Source organism: Pristis pectinata, chromosome 1 (genome assembly GCF_009764475.1).
Source record: "Pristis pectinata isolate sPriPec2 chromosome 1, sPriPec2.1.pri, whole genome shotgun sequence".
Taxonomy (NCBI): Eukaryota; Metazoa; Chordata; class Chondrichthyes; order Rhinopristiformes; family Pristidae; genus Pristis; species Pristis pectinata.
In genome coordinates, this window is record NC_067405.1 from 62,421,596 (window position 1) to 62,443,036 (window position 21,441).

General features: G+C 41.4%; 1 protein-coding gene across 3 annotated transcripts in view; it reads left to right on the forward strand.

Annotated features, from left to right (window-relative positions):
- Positions 1–21,441, forward strand: part of LOC127574760 (protein unc-80 homolog) — a 211,845-nt gene that overhangs the window by 154,070 nt on the left and 36,334 nt on the right. For all 3 annotated transcript variants that reach the window (XM_052024066.1, XM_052024057.1, XM_052024074.1), the window contains 8 exons: positions 2,094–2,188; positions 4,893–4,982; positions 7,668–7,769; positions 9,127–9,307; positions 9,770–10,035; positions 17,468–17,602; positions 18,411–18,549; positions 20,350–20,446. In XM_052024066.1, the coding sequence (XP_051880026.1) occupies positions 2,094–2,188; positions 4,893–4,982; positions 7,668–7,769; positions 9,127–9,307; positions 9,770–10,035; positions 17,468–17,602; positions 18,411–18,549; positions 20,350–20,446 (1,105 nt within the window). The remainder of the gene's footprint in view (positions 1–2,093; positions 2,189–4,892; positions 4,983–7,667; positions 7,770–9,126; positions 9,308–9,769; positions 10,036–17,467; positions 17,603–18,410; positions 18,550–20,349; positions 20,447–21,441) is intronic.

The window sequence follows — 21,441 nt, forward strand, 5'->3', positions numbered from 1 at the left end:
AGTCACCTCTCATCCTCCATCACTCCAGAGAGAAAAGCCCTAGCTCGCTCAACCTATCCTCATAAGACATGCTCTCCAATCCAGGCAGTATCCTGGTAAATCTCTTCTGCACTCTCTCTAAAGCTTCCACATCCTTCCTATAATGAGGCAACCAGAACTGAACACAATACTCCAAGTGTGGTCTAACCAGAGTTTTATAGAGCTGCAACATTACCTGGCAGGTCTTGAACTCAGTACCCTGACTAATGAAGGCAAACACACCATACACCTTCTTAATAGCCCTATCGACCTGCACAGCAACCTTGACACCATCTATACATTGAAACTTTCAGTATTTGTACTAAAGTATTATATGTAATTTTGCTCTCAAAATCAATTTTATCCTTATGGGCTTTTTAATCTTTCTCTGTCTGTCCTGAAAAATTCCCAATCCTCTGATCTGCCAATAGTCCTTGCTACTTTCTATGCTCTACTTTTCAATTAACATTATCCTTAATCTCCTTTGTTAACCATGAGTAAGATTCCTCTTTCAATGGAATCCCTCTTTCTAGCAGGGATATATTTTTGTTGACCATTATGAACTAGCTGTTTAAGTATCTGCCACTGCTCATCAACAGCCCCATCTCTTACAACAAACAATCTACTGGAGGAACTCAGCGGGTTGAGTAGCTTCAAAATCTTGACCCGAAATATCAACAATTCCTTTCCTCCTTCAGATGCTGCTTGATCCGTTGAGTTCCTCCAGCAGATTGTTGCTCCAGATTCCAGCATCTATAGTCTTTTGTGTCTCCATTGTGAGACCTACTCTGGATACCTCTACCTTCATACCACTGTAATTGACTCTATTAAAGTTGAAGTCACTGGTTTTGGACCTGGGATGTTCACCCTCGTATTGTATTTGAAATTCTACCATGTTGTGATCACTACTTGCAAGGGAATCCTTCACCACAAGTTCTCTTATTAGTCCTTCCTCATGACCTTCTCATTGAATTAGGTGACTTTGAAGGGAATGGGAATTGTACAAGCTCTCTGAATGCTGGCTCTGTCTCAAACCTACTGATGTTCCTGACCCCTGGTGTTTCAGTCCCTAACCTAGCTCTGGCCACACACCCAGCCTGCAGTCCATGCCCCCAACTCTGACTGTACTACCTGTTCCCAGTCTGGAGCCCTGACTCACATTCCAAGTTAATGACAGACAGATACTGAACCATTGGAATTTCCAAACAATTGAGTGCTGGACTACTGGAGTTTAATTCTTTGTTTTTGTTCCTCTGTTTGTGTGTTTTTTTTAAGTAGTTATAGACTGTGGAAGCATGGTTAGGTGTTCATGTGAATATGATAAGTGATAATTTCAAGAGGCACCTTCAAGAGGCAATCAGGCACTAAGTTGTGATGATTTTCAGTTTTGATGTTTGGTTGGCTCTGCAGAACCATTTTCATCCCATTGAACTTGATGGGATGAAAATCAGACCAACTCAGTAAGAGACTGGCAACAAATGAATGGCAATCCTGCTTCAGCAACTTGGAGTTTATTTAACACAGTAAAACATCCCAAGGGGTTTTGGAAGAGCAATATCGAACCAAATATGACATCCAGCCACATAAGGAGATATTAGGATACCTGATTAAGTTTGGTTGAATTAGTATGTTTTTAAGTTGGAGGACCTCAGTGGCTGAAATGGTGGCCACAATGGTCCTGTACAATTTCAGGCTAGGCAACACTTTACGTTACCACCACAGGACGGCAGATTGCGAGCACAAACCTACTTGATGATTCACAAAATCATGAAGTGGCTACAGCACAGTAAGAGGCCATTTGGCTATTCAAGTTTGTATGAGTTCTATTTATGAGCAATACCACTAGTTCCTCTTCCCCACCCACTTCCACATTTCAGGAAGTTATTTCAGATACCCAACCAGCTTTCCTCTGAAATGTACAACTGCATGTGCCTCCACTAACCAAACCTTGCCACTTGCTGCTAATAGATTATTGTATGGCACCAAAGTTTATCTTTATGTAATCAATCAGTTGCTGATTATTTGCTTTAGTCTTTATAGAAACAGTTTAAATGTAGGCCTTCTTGTTACACCAGGCACAAAGACTTTGGTTGTCCATGGACAGAATGAATGTGATATTCCAACACAACTTCCTGTGCATGAAGATACACAATTTGAAGCTGTTCTAAAGGTAAAGAGATTTTATTTCAAGAAAAAGTTTATATTCTGTTTGTGATCATCACAGTTAAGATTCCATCATTTTACTATATGTATATAGTATGTACCATATAGTGAATACTTTGTTTTCAATTTGTTTTTGTCGCATTTCAGAGTATGCCTGTTATTAATATACTGTATTTAAATGCATGTGTGTTGTACACTTTATTTATTTTTTTTGTCCTTTATACATTGATCCTCTTTCAGTTTATACCTCTTAATTATTTACTTTTATTGGTATATGCTCAATTTAAGTCCACATTATTCAAGTATCCATTCCTATTCTGTCAAAAGTTTAGTTAAAGCAGTTTCTCTTTTAATTTTTGTTGTTGTGTTTATGATACATAAACACACAAAATTATGATCCTAGTTTTAAAATTTTAAACCCATTCATATATTTTAATGGACAAAAAATTATGGTTAGGGCCCACAGCATTATTTGACTAAGGACCTCACTGATAACATGCTTCAATTTTGCAGAATTTGCACTTTGGTGAGTACAGTTGAATGCAGAATGATTGGGTAAATGTTTTGTTTTGGTAATTTAAAATTGAACCTCAGCTTTGCTGAAAATGTTAGTACATAAAGTAAGGAAGATTTTAGGTATGTAATCAGTATATGGCATAGAAATGGACCGTAGAGCTCAACTGGCCCATACCAGCATTTACACAAAGCTTCCTGTCTTCCTCATCTCATTTTATTATCTTTTCTTCCCATCTCACTTGTGCTTGTTTAGCCTCCCTTTAAATGCATCTCTGCTGTTTGCTTCAACCATTCTCTGAGGGAGCATTTCATATTCTCATCATGCATTGAATAACAAGGTTTTTTCTGAATATCCAATTGAATTCTTTGCTGGCCATCTTATAGTGATGCCTACTGGTTAAACATTTCCACACAAGTGTAAACATACTCCCTGCATCTACTCTTATCAAAACCCTTCATAATTTTAAAGTTGGGTCACCCCTCGACCTTCATTTCTCAAGTTCTATTTTCAGATATTCAAAATTATCTTTTGTCAAACTTGCACTCTTTTCAATCATCATCTTAAAAGCATGTTATGTTGTGGTGACTATTGTTGAGATGTTCCTCTACTTCATCAAATTATTACCCTTCAGCTTCTGCTTTTTTAAAAATTTAGATCCTAATTGCTGATATCCTTTTAGCAGGGCCGCCTCCTTTTTCCTACCCGTTTTACTTGTTTCAGTGTGTATCCCAGCAACTGTATTTACTCCCTCTCTTTCCAAATTGCTCTCCAGTTGCTGAGAGATATCTCTTATCAATGCCACAGAAAGGCAAAACACCTTCCAGCATTGTTGTCCTTGGCTGCAGAGGATGCTAACTATGCCCCTAATGTTAGAGTGCCCTATCACTACCATATTACTATCATGATCTTCCACCCTTTCGACAACTTCCCAAGCCACTGTGCTTTGGTTTTCATTATGTTTGTCCACTTTACTTTCTTTATTCATAGATAACAAATGCATGATACTGGAGGTGAGAACTGTTTCTACAAACTTCTTTCTCAGCTTCTCATAAACTCTGCTATCTGACTCCATAATAGTCACACCTTCCACATCTTGGACGTGCTTTCCTTTGCACTGTGACTGAACAGCTTGACCCTTAAGTGTCAGACTGTTCCCAACTCAAACTCCAGTCAGAAACTAGAGAGGTTTACCACAGACATCAATCATCAGGATAATTTCACTATCTGCAAACTTCCACTTTCTGCAGTCTGGACTTACTGTCTGCCCTACTAGGTCTTAGATAAGACATTTAATTAGCTTAAGTCTTTTTTCAGTGATTATTTATAGTTATGCTTAAATTGTCTAAGTTATTAAGTTTAATACTGCATGTTATAATTTCCTGGTCCTAGTTTTAATCAGTGCCATAGTCTAAAGAGGAAAATACCTTTATAGTTGCCACCTAGTCACATACCTGCTTTCATATGATGTCTCTCTTGGAGCCCCCTCCAATTCACTCCTCCTTTAAACTCAAGGAGCTTCTATCTCACAAGCTGTTTTTAAAATTTCAGATTTCCACTCTCTGTTTTTAAATACTTGGAGCTTCTGTCTCCTGCACTGTTCTCAGACTCATGGAGCCTCTCTATTCAGTCTGTGAAGTCTCAGAAACTCTTCCTCCAGTACTGATTTTAAACTCTCCAAGCCTTTCTCTCCCAAATTGTTTTTTCACTTTTGCAGTTCTAGATACAGTGTGGCATTTGCCATAAATGGGTTGGACACATTACTGTGATCATTCATGGCTAGCTTCAGTAAACATTCCAGCAGAAGTGGGCATGCTTTACAGAATTAAGTCTTTAGCTGGCAAATGTTGTATAGTGATGTTGGGACCATTCCAAGTGACTCAAATATATTGGTAGAATGCAATCATTTAGTAGTTTACAGGGTGTATTTTTTGATTAATGAATACCAAGTTGATAATTTTAAATGAAAAATTAGATAGTTATTCCAAATTCATGCAGCTGGCAGAAAGCATTTATCACTCATTGTACATTGGGTACCACTGACAACTTCCTGTGGGCTTTTGTGTGTTTCTCCCATACAGGATTCAAATTAACATGGCAATGTGTTCTAAACATACAAAAAAAAATCACTCTATTTCCTATTCCTTTGGCTCATATATGTTGTAATTGTTGGACCTGTCACATTATTTCTTTCCAGGAATGTTTGGAATTTTTTAACATTCCTGAAGCTCAGTCGAACCATTACTTTTTGATGGATAAACGCTGGAACCTAATACATTATGCTAAAGTAAGGCTGATCTATTTTACTTGCAAATATCAAATGTCATGCTGATTATTATACAAGGGAAAGATTTAAAAATAGGAAAGCAACTTAACCTGACAATTGGTCGAATATTTTGCTGGTGGAAGTATGCTTTCATTATATTAGAAAGCCATTCAGTGCAGAATAACCAGCCTCTGTCTTGCTTTTACTTAAGTGGCTGGTCTGGTTACATAGAACAGTACAGCACAGTATGGGCCCTTCGGCCCATGATATAACCCTCTATTTTTCCTTCATCCATGTGCCTATCTAAGAGTCTCTTAAATGACCCCATCGTATCAGCCCTAACCCCCCTCTCCGGCAGTGCATTCTAGGCACCCACCACTCACTGTGTAAATAAAAAGCCTACCTCTGACATCCTCCCTGAACTTCCCTCCACGCACCTTAAATGGGTGACCTCTAGTATTGGCCATTACCGCCCTGGGAAAAAGATGCTGGCTGTCCACTCTGTCTATGCCTATCGTAATCTTATATACCTCTATCAAGTCTCCCCTGGTCCTCCATCTCTCCAAGGAGAAAAGCCCTAACCTGCTCAGACTCTCCTCATAAGAGGTGTTCTCCAATCCAGACAGCATTCTTGTAAATCTCCTCTGCACCCTCTCCAAAACTTCCACATCCTTCCTATAGTATGGCGACCAGAACTGAACACAGTATTCCAGATGTGATCTAACCAGGGTCTTATAGGGCTACAACTTTACCTCTCTGCCCCCTTGATCACTGGCTGCTCTGGACATTGACACTAGGAGATTTAGTGATGGAATGCCAGAAAAGCCAGTATCTGATAAATGAATTAGAAAATGATATAGAACTAGGAGAACCAGGAATATTGCTCATCCCTTCCCCATTATGTCAGCGGTCATTGCCAACTCACACCTGCTATTCTATCAATTGCACCACCTGCACCTGTGTCTTTCCCTCCCACCCCTGCCCATCCACTTCTCAGTCTCGTCTTTGGCTTCTGTTTACCATCCTAGCTGAATGTTCTGGCCAGAAAGCTGAGGTATCACACCTGCAACTTGCTGTAATTATGATGGTGGAGCCTACAGACAAACATCTGCCTTTCCTTAGCTATTATGGCCACAGTGTTTTATGTAACAGAATTGTAACTTAAAATCCTCAGCACTCTCACTTTTTTGCACTCTTCCTTTCCCCTCCTGAGCAGTATCGCAGAACATCATTCTGTCATCATTATGCAATTATACGTGTGTAGATTCTTGAGTACTGATACATGAGAAAAGCAAAATTGTAATTATATAGCATCTTATCATTTAGAAGCATAAAGTCGTACAGCACAGAAATCGGCCCTTTGACCCAACTGGTCCATGATGACCAGGATTCCCATCTAAGCTAGTCCCATTTGCCCACGTTTGGCCCATATCCCTCGAAACCTTTCCTATCCATGTAGGTATCTGTCCAAGTACTTATTAAATGTTGTTAATGTACCTGCTTCAACCACTTCCTCTGGCAGCTCATTCCATATACAGATCACCCTCTGGGTGAAAAAGTTTCCCCTCAGGTTCCTATTAAATCTCTCTCCTCTCACCTTAAGCCAATGCCCTCTAGTTCTTGATTCCCCAACCCTGGGAAAAAGACTGTATGCATTCACCCCATCTATGCCCCTCATAATTTTGTACACCTCTGTAAGATCACCCTTCATTTTCCTATGCTCCAATGAGAAAAGTCCCAACCTGCTCAACCTCCCTCCATAACTCCGCTCTCAAGACAGGACAATGTCCTAGTAAATCTCCTCTTGACTCTTTCCAGCTTAATGGCATCTTTCCTTTAAAAGGGGGATCAAAATTGAACACAATATTCCAAACGTGACCTCACCAATGTCTTGTGCAGCTGCAACATAACATCCCAACTTCTATACTCAGTGCCCTAACTGACGAAGGCCAGTGTGCCAAAAGTCTTCTTCACCACCCTGTCTACATGCGATGCCACTTTCAGAGAACTGTGAAATTGTACTCTTAGGTCCTCTGTTCCATTATACTTCCTAGTGCCCTACCATTCACTGTATAAGTCCTACTCTGGTTTGATCTCCCAAGATGCAATACCTCACATTTATCTGGATTGAAATCCATTTGCCACTACTCGGCCCACTTCCCTAACTGATCAAGGTCCCCCTGTAATCTATGATGGTCGTCTTCACTATCAACAAAACCACCTATTTCTTTCAGATACCACACAATGGCTGTTAAACTGAATTGTTTCCAACTAAAAACGAAATATAGAATGCAGCTGTTTTGCAAACAGTAAGATAATACAAGAGAAAATGCAATTCTTATTCAATTAATTTGTTTTTTTTTACTGCTGTCGATTGAATGGATTTTTTGACCAGAACATGGGAAACTCAAATTTGAATAATTCAGCACCTAAACAGACAGAGGATCTAGCTCAAGTATAATGTCTCATCTAATAAATAGCACTTTTTGAGAATTTAGTGATTTCTCAGTACTGAATTGTAGTGCCAACTTAAACTAAATTAAAAAAAAGGGTGAAATGATGTCGTTCAACCAATGATCCATCTGAGGGAAGCACAAGCAAAGAGATTAAATTATGATATTTCTGGAATCAAATTCCTCACCATGCAGTGTATTTGCCTGTTATGTTGCCCTGTTTTGAATGTTATGGATGATTTTGTTTTTACAGACTTACGTACGAGATATTTACCCATTTCGGCGATCAGTCTCACCACAGTTGAACCTTGTCCACATGCCTCCTGCCAAAGGACAAGAACTAATCCAAAAACAGGCAAGTAGAAGGCCAATGTGCCGAAATATAATTTAGAATCCTTTGCTAATATTTTTGCACTACTTTATCCTACAATCGTTTGTTCATAGATTTTGTCTTATTTGAATGTACCTGTACAAAACATTTAATTATGCAAAATGTGCTTATTAAATTTCAAGGCAATTGATAATCCATGTTGTATTCACACAAATACGTCACTTCATTTTATAGATTGGTTGTAAGAAATATCCTAAAGCTTGTTGTTATAAATCAGAAAACAGAAATGATTAAAATGGCAACTTGCACAGCAACTTTTTTCCTATTTGTGCATCTCTGTGCCCCAGCAGATGGCATACTTGACTGACAATTTTAATAATGATGTCCATTATTAGCCTTGGAAGAGTATTTTTTTTACAGCTATGCTCAGCCCAGATTGTTCGTCTGCTAAAAGATACCATGAATGAGAGGATATATTTATGCTGAAGGTACATGAAATAATTGAAGTAAACACAGGTTATTTTCATTGAACAGAAAGTTGAGTTAAATCTGTTATCTGTTAGGGTTGAAAAGGTCTGATATCATTTGTAAGATGTGTTCAACTGAGCAGTAAGCCTCTTGATCAAAGGAATAAACCGAGGATTAGTAGGAGTGATTAAAGGAATTATTTTCTAATTAGAAACTGTAATTAGAAATGTTATGATCATCCAGTACCTAGCAATATGACAAGCTCATTATCATGTTTAAATGTTTCCAAACTATCAACAGCAACTATAAAGCTTTCTTAAAATGAAAAAGAACTGCAGATGCTGGAAATCTGAAATACAAGTAGAAGCTGTGGGAAATACTCAGATGGACAGGCAGCACCTATGGAGCGAAAAAGTTAAAATTTCAAGTTGATGACTTTCATCAATACTAGAGTTCAGGAAGATTTTCCTTGATAGAAATAGGTTGTGTTTCCAAACCTGCAGGGTTCTGCTTAGTTCCTGTAGAACTGTGCTAGTCATTTGGAAATTCACAGCTTTATAGCTGTAAAGGGGACAGCCCATTAACAAGTTTTTAAATTGCCACTTGACTCCATAGTTTTTGATGTACTGGAAACTGCAACTGTTGTGTCCTCTTTTGAGGGAATGTCATCATGAACTGTTCTTAAGCATTGGCGTTCTGTGCTTTAAAACCTGTTGTCTGGATTCAAGGGCTCTTCCAGTTGGTGAATCCGAATATTTAAGTTAAATCGTATCAGGAGAATATGAAGACAGCACTGGCACAATGATTTCTTATTTGCTGAAGTCACTGAGCTTCATGACATTTTAAAAGAAAAGCATAAATTTTATAAATGCATTTTGCCTTCTCAAAATCTAATTTACATAATTTTAAATAGGTGTTTACACGGAAACTGGAGGAGCTTGGGCGAGTGATGTTTCTGATGTCCCTTACTCAACACATGCCAACTGTACACAAACAATCCCATGTATCCTTGCTTCAAGAAGATCTCCTCAGATTACCATCATTCCCTCGCAATGCAGTTGATGCAGAATTTTCCTTGTTTGCTGATCATCAAGGTAAAATTGCTCTTCAGCAAATGTCAAATCACTTAAACTAAATTTTCAAGCATCCAAATAATTGTCTCCTTACTACTGATTTCGTAAAGCAAAGTGGCCATCATTGGAGCTAAGCATAGTGCTAAATAGCAATGAAATGAATTTCAGAGCTGATGTACATTCATGTTAGTTGTTTAAAAAGGATGTATTCTAGGATGTAATTCTAAAAATTTTAAATAATTTTAAATTCTAAATAATTCTAAATAGCAATGAAATGAATTTCAGAGCTGATGTACATTCATGTTAGTTGTTTAAAAAGGATGTTATTCTAGGATGTAATTCTAAAAAGAATTATTTTAATTAAGTTAAATGGAATAGTTTTCAGTTTTCATGCACATTCATGTGGATAGGTACAGTAAGCTCTTCACTTATTCAGATAATGCGGATATTTGCATATCGTGAAATTTTTCATTGTTTTGTCAGGTAAAGAGCTATTTGGACTTGATACTCTTCATAAGAGTATGTGGATCAAGCTATTAGAAGAAATGTTTTTGGGAATGCCTAGTGAATTTCCATGGGGCGATGAGATCATGCTATTCCTAAATGTATTTAATGGGGCTTTAATTCTTCATCCAGAAGACAGTGCATTGCTTCGACAATACGCTGCTACAGCAATCAATACTGCAGTGCACTTCAATCATCTATTTTCACTGAGCGGTTATCAGTGGATCCTTCCTTCCATGCTTCAAGTAAGTTTATTTCAACAAGTAATTGGTATTTAAGTACCCTCCACTTTTTAATAATAATTAATCAGTTGTAATTTTTTTATCTTTAAAAATTGGCCCTGGAAGTAAGTGGGAGAGAGTAAAGGTTTTATTTGCATAAAGGAAGGCAGAGTTTGATCAAATCAGAAAAATCAAGTGAGAAAATTGGTCACCAAATTACAAGATATAAGGTAATAAGGATATAAGGTAATTGGCTAAAGGGTGAGATGGGAAGGATCATTTTTACATAATTATAAACTAATTGCAATGCTTGAAATGTTGTTCAGTATTAACTTTCAAAGAGGATAAGATATGTGCCTTACAAAGGAATTTTCAGTTTATGACTGTCAGTGGACTAAGCAGAGAACTTGTATTAAAGATAATAAGGTAGATACGGTGATTCAGAAGGCTTATGGAATTCTTGCTTTCACTAATCGAGGTATTGAGTATAGGAGTCAAGAAGTTGGATGTGGGGCGGCACAGTAGTGTAGCAGTTAGCATAACGCTATTACAGCGCCAGTGACCCGGGTTCAATTCCCGCTGCTGTCTGTAAGGAGTTTGTATGTTCTTCTCGTGTCTGTTTGGGTTTCCTCCCACATTCTAAAGACGTATAGGTTAGGATCTGTGGGCATGCTATCTGGGTGCCAGAAGAGTGGCGACACTTGCGGGATGCCCTCAGCACATTCTCAGTAACACAAAAAGAAGCATTTCACTGTTTCAATGTACATGTGACTGATAAATATTATATCTTTTTAATATCTTATATCTTATCTCTATAGAACTCTGGTTAGGCCTCATTTAGAGTATTGCATGCAATTCTGGTCACCTCACTGTAGAAAGGATGTCAAGGCTTTAGAGAGGGTGCAGAGGAGGTTTAATAGGATGCTGCGTGGATTAGAGGGCATGTGCTATCAGGAGAGGCTGGACAAACTTCGGCTCTTTTCTCTGGAGTGGCAGAGGCTGGGGGTGATCTGTTGGAGGTGTATAAAATTACAAGGGGCACAGATAGGGTGGACAAGTAATATCTTTTCCCCATTATTGAGCGATCCAATACCAGAGGGCATGCATTTAAGGTGAGAGGGGGTAGGTTCAGAAAGAGACATGAGGGTTAAGTTTTTTGACTCAGAGAGTGGTGGATGCCTGGAATGCATTGCCTGATAGGGTGGTGGAGGCAAATTCATTGGGGACTTTTAAGAGGGGCTTGGATGGGCACATGAATGAGAGGAAAATGGAGGGATATGGGCATTCTGTAGGTAGGTGGGATTAGCTATGTCGGCACAACATTGTGGGCTGAAGGGCCTGTTCTGATAACAGAAGATGCTGGAAATACTTAGCATCTATGGAGAGAGGAGCAACAAAAACATTTAAGGTCAATGACCTTTCATCAGAGCCACGAGGTCCTAATGTGACAAAATTCTGTCTTGACGTAACTAACATTCTACCTGCCAGAGAGACAAGCATACAACTTTATGGCAACACCACTGATCCAGACGCAGGCAACTGTTAGATTATATTATCAACGTTATATAGACCTTGTTGTGTCTGCATCTGGAATATATATGCAGGTATAGTCTCCTGCAACTAAAAGAGGCCATAAGAAAGGATATTTTTGGATGAAGATATTATAATGGTATTATGATAACACTCTTTAATTTCCATCGCCTTTAAATTTCAGACAGCTTTCCTTTTCATCAATCTGTATTTGGGCTTAAATTTGTAAATCTTAGAATAATGAGTCTAAATAGGAAAATTGAATACTGGTTATATTTGGGATTTAAGTAGCAGTTAAGAGCAATTTAAGAAAACATTTGGAATTAATCTATACCTGTGTCTGAATAGGAGACTTCATGTATAGATTTCTCAGTTGCCTTGCTCTGAGATTTTTAAAATTGGTGATGGTTCTTTTTGTTTGTCAGCACGCTTCTTGAACTTGTATATTTTCAACTTATACATTGATGTTGACACCTTTTCTGGACACATCATTGTCCAAAATATATGGAACAGAATAAATAACAAGAACAAAAGCACTATTCAAACTTGAGGATAGCTTTATTACTATAATGTTGTCATTAGACTTTGTTGCACAGATAAAACAATATTTACAAAATTATTTCTAACGATGCATAATCTCCTCTCATTACCTCATTCATCATCTTTTTGGGTCCATTTGCTTCATTCCCATTGAAACTGAAATGGCCCTATTTAACTTTTAATTCATTTTTCATGGTCATTCTTCTCCCTGCATTCTTTCTACCTTATATACTCTTCTAGTTATTCTCTCTCAATTTCATGTATCCTACTGAAAAAATTTCCTGCCTCTCAGTTTCATCTAGTTGTTTCATAACTGAGATCAACTGTATTGAAAGATGCCTCACTGGTAAGGCGGACGAATGGTGCTTAACTTTTATTTCATCAGAAATTGAGCAGACTATCTGGCCTTATTGCTGATGCTTGAACTTGTCTACTCATTGGTTAACCTTTTGAATTTATCGGTAGTGTATCTTCAGTGTTTGAAAAATAAAAATAAATTAGCCTGTTCTGAAGTCCATATTGTAAGCCAAATGTACTCTTTTGTACATGTTTCTTACATAACTGTAAACTTGCGTCATTTAGGACACTACTAAATGAAGCACATCTATTTCCTACAAAGACTACAACAGCTTTGGTTTAGTTAGTTGTAATTTAACCTTTGAGTCAGAAGGTTGTGGGTTTAAGTTCAACTCTTTTGACTTGAACACAAAATAAAGTGCAACATTCTAGTATTAAAAGAGCTCACCACTGTTGAAGGTACAGGCTTTTGAATGAGATGTTAAGGAGAGAATGCTTCTATGGGTATGCAGGCAGGAACCACAGCTGGTACGTTCATTTTAATAATAAGGCTATTAGTCAGAAATTACCTTTTCGTTCTTATTCTATAGTTGTGTATAGGAATTGAAATAAATGGAGAATTTTTAATTATATTGTAGCGATGGGCTACGCACTGAGCTAGGAATAATGACACGTAGTCGGTGGGTTGAACTCGAGACTGGTTTATTTGATTTTTGCCGTGCTGGCTTTTAAGCAGTTAAGTTCACGCGCTTGACGCGCGGCGATGATGTCAGAGGTGCGCCACCCGAACCTTTTCCCGCGTGCGGACTTTCTCCCCTCACTGTTGAAGAAGGCAGCCCAGTGCCATTTTGTGGCTGGCCTGTCGGCCAACGCGCAAATCGACTTCGGAGCCGGTTCGCTTGCGTCGAAGGTGGGTCGCCACATAACCACCACCCGCAACCCGCCCGCCCCCCCCCCAAGAACCAGCGATAAACCCCCAAAGTCCACAGCCTGGATCAGTCGCTGTTTGGGCGGTCTGCCTCTGTGCTGTGGAGTCTGAACCTCGACCGGCTACGCCAAGTCCACATGAGCCGGTTTGAGCCAGTCCACCGTGAAAACCTTCTCTTTCCCCCCAATGTCTAGAACGTACGTGGACCCGTTGTTCCTGAGCACCTTGAACGGCTGCTGTAGTGGTGTCTGGTATGCGCCCCTCCGTACAAATACAAACATACAGTCCTGCAGGTCTTTGGGTATGCAGGTGGGGATCTGTCCGTACCGTGAAGTCGGTACAGGGGCCAGGTCGCCGAGCCTCTCACGTAGTCTGTCCAGGACTGCCACAGGTTCTTCCTCTCGCCCACTTGGGGCTGGTAGGAACTCCTGGAATGACCAGGGGTGCACCGTACACCAGCTCAGCCGACGAGGTGTGCAGGTCCTCTTTGGGTGCTGTGCAGATTCCGAGCAGGACCCGGGGAACGTGTCTGCCCAGTTAGGCCCTTTCAGGCGGGCCATGAGAGCTGGTTTCAAGTGATGGTGGAAACGTTCCACTAGTCCATTCGACTGTGGGTGGTAGGCAGTTGTGTGGTGTAACCATGCTCCCAACAGTCTGGCCACAGCCGACCACAGGCTGGAGGTGAACCGGGCGCCTCTGTCGGAGGTAATGTGGGCCGGTACCCCGAAGCGTGCTACCCAGGTTGCGATCAGCGCCCGGGTGCAGGAATCGGTGGAGGTGTCAGTGAGCGGGGCCACCTCTGGCCATCTCGTGAACCGGTCTACCATAGTTAGGAGGTACTGTGCTCCTCTCGACACTGGCAGGGGCACCATGATATCCATATGAATGTGGTCGAACCTCCGGTGGGTGGGTTCGAACTGCTGCAGCGGGGCTTTGGTGTGCCGCTGCACCTTGGCTGCTTGACACTGCACGCATGTTTTGGCCCATTCACTGACCTGTCTGCGAAGGCCGTGCCACACAAACCTGCTGGAGACCATCCGGACGGTTGTCCTGATGAATGGGTGCGCCAAACCGTGTATGGAGTTGAAAACTTGCCACCGCCAAGCTTCCAAGACGATGGGGTGAGGTTAGCCAGTAGCCACGTCACACAGGAGGGTCCTCCCACTTGGGCCTACTAGGAAGTCCTGCAGCTGCAAACCCGAGACTGCGGTCCTGTAGCTGGGCAACTCGTCGCCTCCGCTAGCGCTGCATAGTCCACCCCCGGGATAGGGCCTGGATAGCTGGTCTGGAGAGTGCGTCCGCCACCTCCTTTCCCGAGACGTGCTGGATGTCCATCGTGTACTCAGAGATGTAGGACAGCTGTCACCGCTGGCGGGCCGATCAGGGATTGGACACCTTCGTGAATGCGAAGGTCAACGGTTTGTGGTCTGTGAACGCGGTGAACAGCCTGCCCTCTAAGAAATATCTGAAATGTCGGATGGCCAGATATAGTGCTAACAGCTTCTGGTTGAAAACACTGTACTTGAGTTTGGGTTGCCGCAGGTACCTGCTGAAGAACACCAGGGGTTGCCAGTGCCCCTCGATGAGTTGCTCCGGCACCCCACTGACTGCCGTGTTGGATGCATCCACTGTGAGGGCGGTTGGAATGTCTGTTCTGGGGTGCACCAGCATCGCGGCGTCTGCCAAGGCTTCCTTGGCTTTGACGAAAGTGGCCACGGCCTCTTCGTCCCAAGTAATGTCCTTGCCTTTACCCGACATCAGGGTGAACAAAGGGCGCATGACACGGGCTGCTGAGGGGAGGAAACGGCGGTAGAAGTTGACCATACCCACGAACTCCTGCAAGCCTTTGACTGTGTTGGGCCGGGTGAAGTGGCGGATCGCGTCTACCTTGGGCAGGGGCGTTGCCCTGTCTTTGCTAATCCTGTGGCCCAGGAAGTCGATGGTGTCGTCCAAACTGGCGTTTGGCCGGGTTGATCGTGAGGCCAAAATCACTCAGGCGGGAGTAGAGCTGGCGGAGGTGAGACAGATGCTCCTGACGATTTCTGCTGGCTATGAGGATGTCATCCAAATAGATGAACGCGAAGTCCAGGTGCGTCCATTAGCCGCTGGAACGTCTGTGCGGCATTCTTCAGGCCGAACAGCATTCGGAGGAACTCAAACAGACTGAATGGGGTAATGAATGCTGTCTTGGGGATGTCTTCAGGGTGTACCGGGATTTGATAGTATCCCCGGACAAGGTCCACCTTGGAAAAGACGCTTGCTCCGTGCAGGTTTGCTGCAAAGTCGTGTATGTGCGACACGGTGTAGCGGTCTGGGGTTGTAGCCTCGTTCAGTCGATGGTAATAGCTGCATGGTCTCCAGCCCCCGGCTGCTTTGGGTACCATGTGTAGGGGGGAAGCCCATGGGCTGTCTGACCTCCGTACGATCCCCAATTCCTCCATCCTCTTCAACTCCTCCTTCGCCAGGCGGAGCTTGTCCGGAGGAAGCTGTCGTGCACGGGCGTGGAGGGGTGGTCCCTTGGTCGGAATGTGGTGCTGTACTCCGTGTCTGGGTATGGCTACCGTGAACTGTGGTGGCAGAACCAATGGGAAGTCTGCCAGGATTCTGGTGAATTCGTTGTCCGACAGCGTGATGGAGTCCAGGTGTGGGGCCGGTAACTTGGCTTCGCCCAAAGAGAACGTCTAGAAAGTCCTGGCATGGACCAGCCTTCTCCCGTGCAAGTCGACCAGTAGGTTGTGAGCTCGCAAGAAGTCTGCCCGCAGGAGTGGTTGGGCCACGGTGGCCAGTGTGAAGTCCCATGTGAACCGGCTGGCGCCGAACTGCAGCTGCACTGTGCGGGTGCCGTAGCTGCGTATCATGCTGCCGTTTGCAGCCCTCAGGGTGGGTCCCGGCTCCCTGTTGCGCGTGTCATACCTCGTTGGGGGTAAGACGCTGATTTCCACTCCGGTGTTGACCAAGAAGCGGCGTCCCGACTGTTTGTCCCAGATGTACAAGAGGCTGTCCTGGCGGCCAGCCGCCATAGCCGTTAGCGGCGGCTGGCCTTGGCGTTTCCCGAGAACTCGCAGGGCGGGTGACACCGGCAGGCTTCTGCGCCCCACCGCTGGTGGTAGAAACACCACTGTACAGTGGCCTCCTCACTCCTGCCTCTGGGTTGTGTGCACTCTGTTGCCGGGCCTGGTCTGTCCTGGCGCTGGGCACGTGGCTTGGTCATCTGGCCGACAGACGCCCCGATTTCCTTCTTGGCCTTCCACAGCCCGTCTGCTCAGGCCACTACTTTCGGGGGTCACTGAAATCTGCGTCGGCCAGTAGCAGATGTATGTCCTCGGGCAGTTGCTCTGGGAAAGCCTGCTCGAACATGAGGCAGGGCTTGTGTCCGTTGGCCAGGGCCGGCATCTCGTTCATTAATGCTGACGGCGGCCGGTCCCCCAAACCGTCCAGGCGCAGCAAGCGGGCACTGCGCTCCCGTCGTGAGAAGCCGAAGGTCTGTATGAGCAGTGCTTTGAATGCTGCATACCTGCCTTCCTCCGGGGGCGACTGTATGAAATCCTCAACCTGGGAGGCTGTCTCCTGGTCAAGGGAGCTGACCACGTAATAGTAACACATAGAATCAGAAGATATCTACGGAATCTGGAACTGGGCCTCTGCTTGGTCAAACCACAGGTGTGGTTGCAGCATCCAGAAGGGTGGCAGAGGAGTTGATCATCTTCGGTCCAAGTCCCGTTTGAACCATCGGGGTCACCAATGTAGCGATGGGCTACGCACTGAGCTAGAAATAACGACATGTAGTTGATGGGTTGAACTCGAGACTGGTTTATTCGAATCTTGCCGCGCTGGCTTTTAAGCAGTTCCTGCACTTGACGCACGGCGATGACGTCAGAGGTGCGCCACCCAAACCTCTTCCAGCGTGTGGGCTTTCTCCCCTCGCTGTTGAAGGAGAAGGCCCAGCGCCATTTTGTGGCTGGCCTGTCTGCTGACGCGCTCGCCGACTTCGGAGCCGGTTCACTTGCATCGAAGGTGGGTTGCCACAATATGACATATTCATACCACTGTTTAACTGATCAAAATCAAAATAATTAATTGACCATATATTATATTTGTTTTATATTTGCATTTACATTTTGTTGAAATTGTCATTTTCCTCCTCCCACTCTCCTATTACAGGTCTATGCAGATTACGAAAGTAATCCATTGCTACGCCAAGCAATTGAGTTTACATGTCGACAGTTTTATATTTTGCATCGAAAGCCCTTTATCCTCCAGTTATTTGCAAGTGTGGCACCATTGCTGGAATTCTCAGTAAGTAAACCAAAAATCGTTTCCATCCCTTTTCCCCTCTTCCCCTGATTTTTTTGTTTCAAATCTGCCTGCAAATACTCTGAAGGCAAAGTTATACAAAATTATATTTTAGGGAGATTTTTAGATATTCTCAAAATATTGTAGCCTGGCAGAATAATAACAAAAATGCTTTATTTTCACCAGTTGAATTTGAACTCAGGCCCGAGTGCCAGCTAACACTTAAATCTGAAGAGTTTTCTCTTTGCTTGAACAGATGGCTAACTATTCTTTGTGTCAATACAAGAATATCAATAATCTCCTAAAACTTTATCTTACAAAGCCTATCACAAATGAATCATCAATTTTGATTTGGTAAATACATAAACAAATGGTTACAGTTGTTGTCCTTTTCCTAATCAATTCTTTCCCCTATCCCAAAGATTTATTTTTGCAGATGACAGACATACTAAGTAGTGATTCCTCTTTTGTGAGCCACATTATGAATTTTGGAAAAGTTGACAACTTAAAAGGCTTGATTGTGTGTTTGGATCGTATTTGTATTTAGGTTTTTTTCTTTTGTGATTATCAAGAAAGAATTGTGACAAATATTTCATCCAAACACAGAATTCAGGGGCCAGTTACAGCAATACCCATATGATTAAATCGAGGACAATACTTTTATATGTGGCTTAAGTGATCATCAGTTTAACTGGCAGAATATTTTAGTGAACCTTCACTCAAGAATTTAAATAATGATTTTAAGAAGATTAAGGTCAATATTGAAAATAATTTGCATTTAAGGAAACTTATATTTGACTTTTGCATTTAGGATGTAACAAATAATGGATCATCCAAAGGTGTGTCTTCTCAATGTCTGTTTGATCTCTTGGTGTCCTTGGAGAGCGATACACAAGATATATTGGATGTACTGGAATTAGTAAAAGCTGAGAAGCCTCTAAAATCACTAGGTAATCTTAATTAATCTTGGCAATAAGCAAAGACTTCTAACAGGATTATATATGCAATGAGGTTAAATATTATAGGGCACCGTGTCATTATATGATTAATTCTGCTGAAAATGATTCAATATTTCTCGCTGCCTCGGTAAAGCAGTCAACATAATCAAAGTCCAGACATTACCCCACCCCAGGCAATTTCTCTTCTACCCCCTCCCATTGGGCAGAAGATACAAAAGCCTGAAAGCACATACCACCAGGCTCAAGGACAGCTTCTATCCCGCTATTATAAGAATATTGAACAGTCCCCCTCTTGACCTCATAATCTACTTCTTATGGCCTTGTACCTTATTGTCTACCTGCACTGCACTTTCTCTGTAAATGTAACACTTTATTCTACATTCTGTTATCTTTTTTTACCTTGCAGTATCTCAATGCACTGTTGTAGTGAATTGATCTGTATGGACAGTATGCAAGACAAGTTTTTCACTGTACCTTGGTACATGTGATAATAAGCTAATTTACCAATTTAATACATTGTACAACATGAAACTCTTGTGACAATTTTCATTTTTTTATAATTATATTTCTTGAAAGACAAGTGTCATTCAGTAGTAAAGAAACAACTGATCAATGTCTTTTTGCCCATATCACTATTTAACTTCGATACGAAAAAATGTAGTAATGGACACATTATTGCCTTTAAAAAGACTCTTCTGAGAAGCATTTTAAGCTTTCTTTTGGTTAACATCTAGACATCTGACATGTGGAAATCCATTATCGTGCTTATAAATTTTAAAATGAAAGCACTGAGAAATCCTTGGAGGTGAAAGAGATACTTCATCACTTTAGCTTCATGCGTGGGCATTGGATAGAAGATTTATCAGGTTTTGAGTACAAAAATCCTATGGAAGCTGGTTAATTATCAACAATGATGTGGTATTGAGCTCTATAAATAGCCTTTTCTGACCATAAGTATTGTTTTCATTCCAATCATCCCATAGCAGAGATGTAATTTTGAAGACAAGTCTGTCTCAAAAATGGAGTTCAGGTGATTTCCTATCTCTACAGAATAGGGTAATATTTGATTTCACATTGGAGCACTGACAGATTTGACCTTTTAATCCTCATCAGGAGAACATCAACCACAAACTTCTCACAAGAAGTTTTTGAGTTGGAACATGTAACATGATGAGGGTGCACAGTATACAGATTTGGTCTGCACCAGGATCAACTGATTTGTCTCTGTACTTGAGACCTTGATCTTTTGTAAATTAAAGAATCAGCAGATCATTGTTCAGAAAATCACATTCTCTGTGGGTTCTGAGATATTCTATTGTAGCATGGCGAACAATTCATCTCATTGTCAGTGGTTGAATCTATTTCCTCTAGCCTTCCAACTGCTATTGATACACCATGTACACACTCAAATAGTTTTGCTATCCGTTGGGGAGACATCAATTGCAGTTTGCCTCAGTGCATTTCAGTAGAGTTAGTTAATGAATTATGGATATATGATTGCTGCTTTCGGGTAATACAGTACAACAGCTTGGCCATTAAGGATATCATGGTGTCACACTATAATTCTGATGCATCGGCTGGATCTGGTTAAGACATTTTTAATTATTGAGTAATATAGACTTTTTCCTATCATTATTATTCCCAGATTGTTTATGGATTGAGAATGTGATGAATAATATTAACGAAATGAGTAGTTCTCTAATTTAAACATAGGTATTTGCCCATATAAATTAAGCATCAGGAAAACCAACTATATAGTTAACTATAAAATAATTTTTCATGTACTTCTAGATTTCTGCTATGGAAATGAAGATCTTGCCTTCTCCATCAGTGAAGCTATCAAGCTGTGTGTTACTGTAGTTGCATATGCTCCAGAATCACTAAGAAGGTACTGCAATAATATTTGGAAATTTAATGTGGAAAATATTTTCTCATTTATTGCACATGTTGGTAAAGTACCTAACATCGAACAAGAAGGATATCCACATTGATGATACTACAAAACCTCCTGGATATAAATTCTCAAATGAAATGCATAACAGATTTAGGTACACAACTGACAGGTTGACCAAAGAGTAGATTGTGGTACCTTCTGTTTTATTTCGCTGTACGCCGTGGGAGTATTTACTGATCTTTAATCAATGGTTCAAATGAGAACATTCAGCAAAGTCCTCTGCATGGGTCAGTATATGCCTGCGCATACGACTTCCAACTCCACTGCTGAATTTGCACTAAGTCTCAGGGTGATAAGTCATGCTGAGCTGAGGGACCAGATATACTTCTCATACAGTCCCTCAGCCAAATACCAACCAAGACTGATAGATGTAACATGGCACTATTCAATTAATCACATTTTTAGTGAATTTATATCAGATAATTTGTTAAATTTATTATTTGTTTATTTTTAAAATAATTTTTATCTATTTCCATTGCTTTTAAAAGTTGGTATGTCCTTTGAGCTGTCAAAAGGGCATCAGGGCAAATGCTCAAGATCTGCCAGCTGAGGCCTTGTCATTTGAAAGCTGGTCTTTGTTTGTTTTAATGTTTAATATATTTTTAAATACTCTGATAATGGCTGCTAATCCCTAACAGCAGGAAGATAATATCAAGAATAAACAGAAATTACATTAGACAGATGTTTTACCAGCTCTCCAGCCAATGGAGATTGGGTAGTTTCTACAAAGCTGGCTGATCTGCAATGCCAAGATGAAAATGTAACTCATTGTATCCTGCCCGGAAGAGAACAAAGAGCACAAAATCAAAATTCAGAAATGAAAACAGCCACAACAAAAAAGTTAAGGATAGCAGCTAGCCATGTTGGAGTGATTAACATTGAGCATAGATCAGTTATTAGTGGCAAGACACATGATATAGGGCATTGCT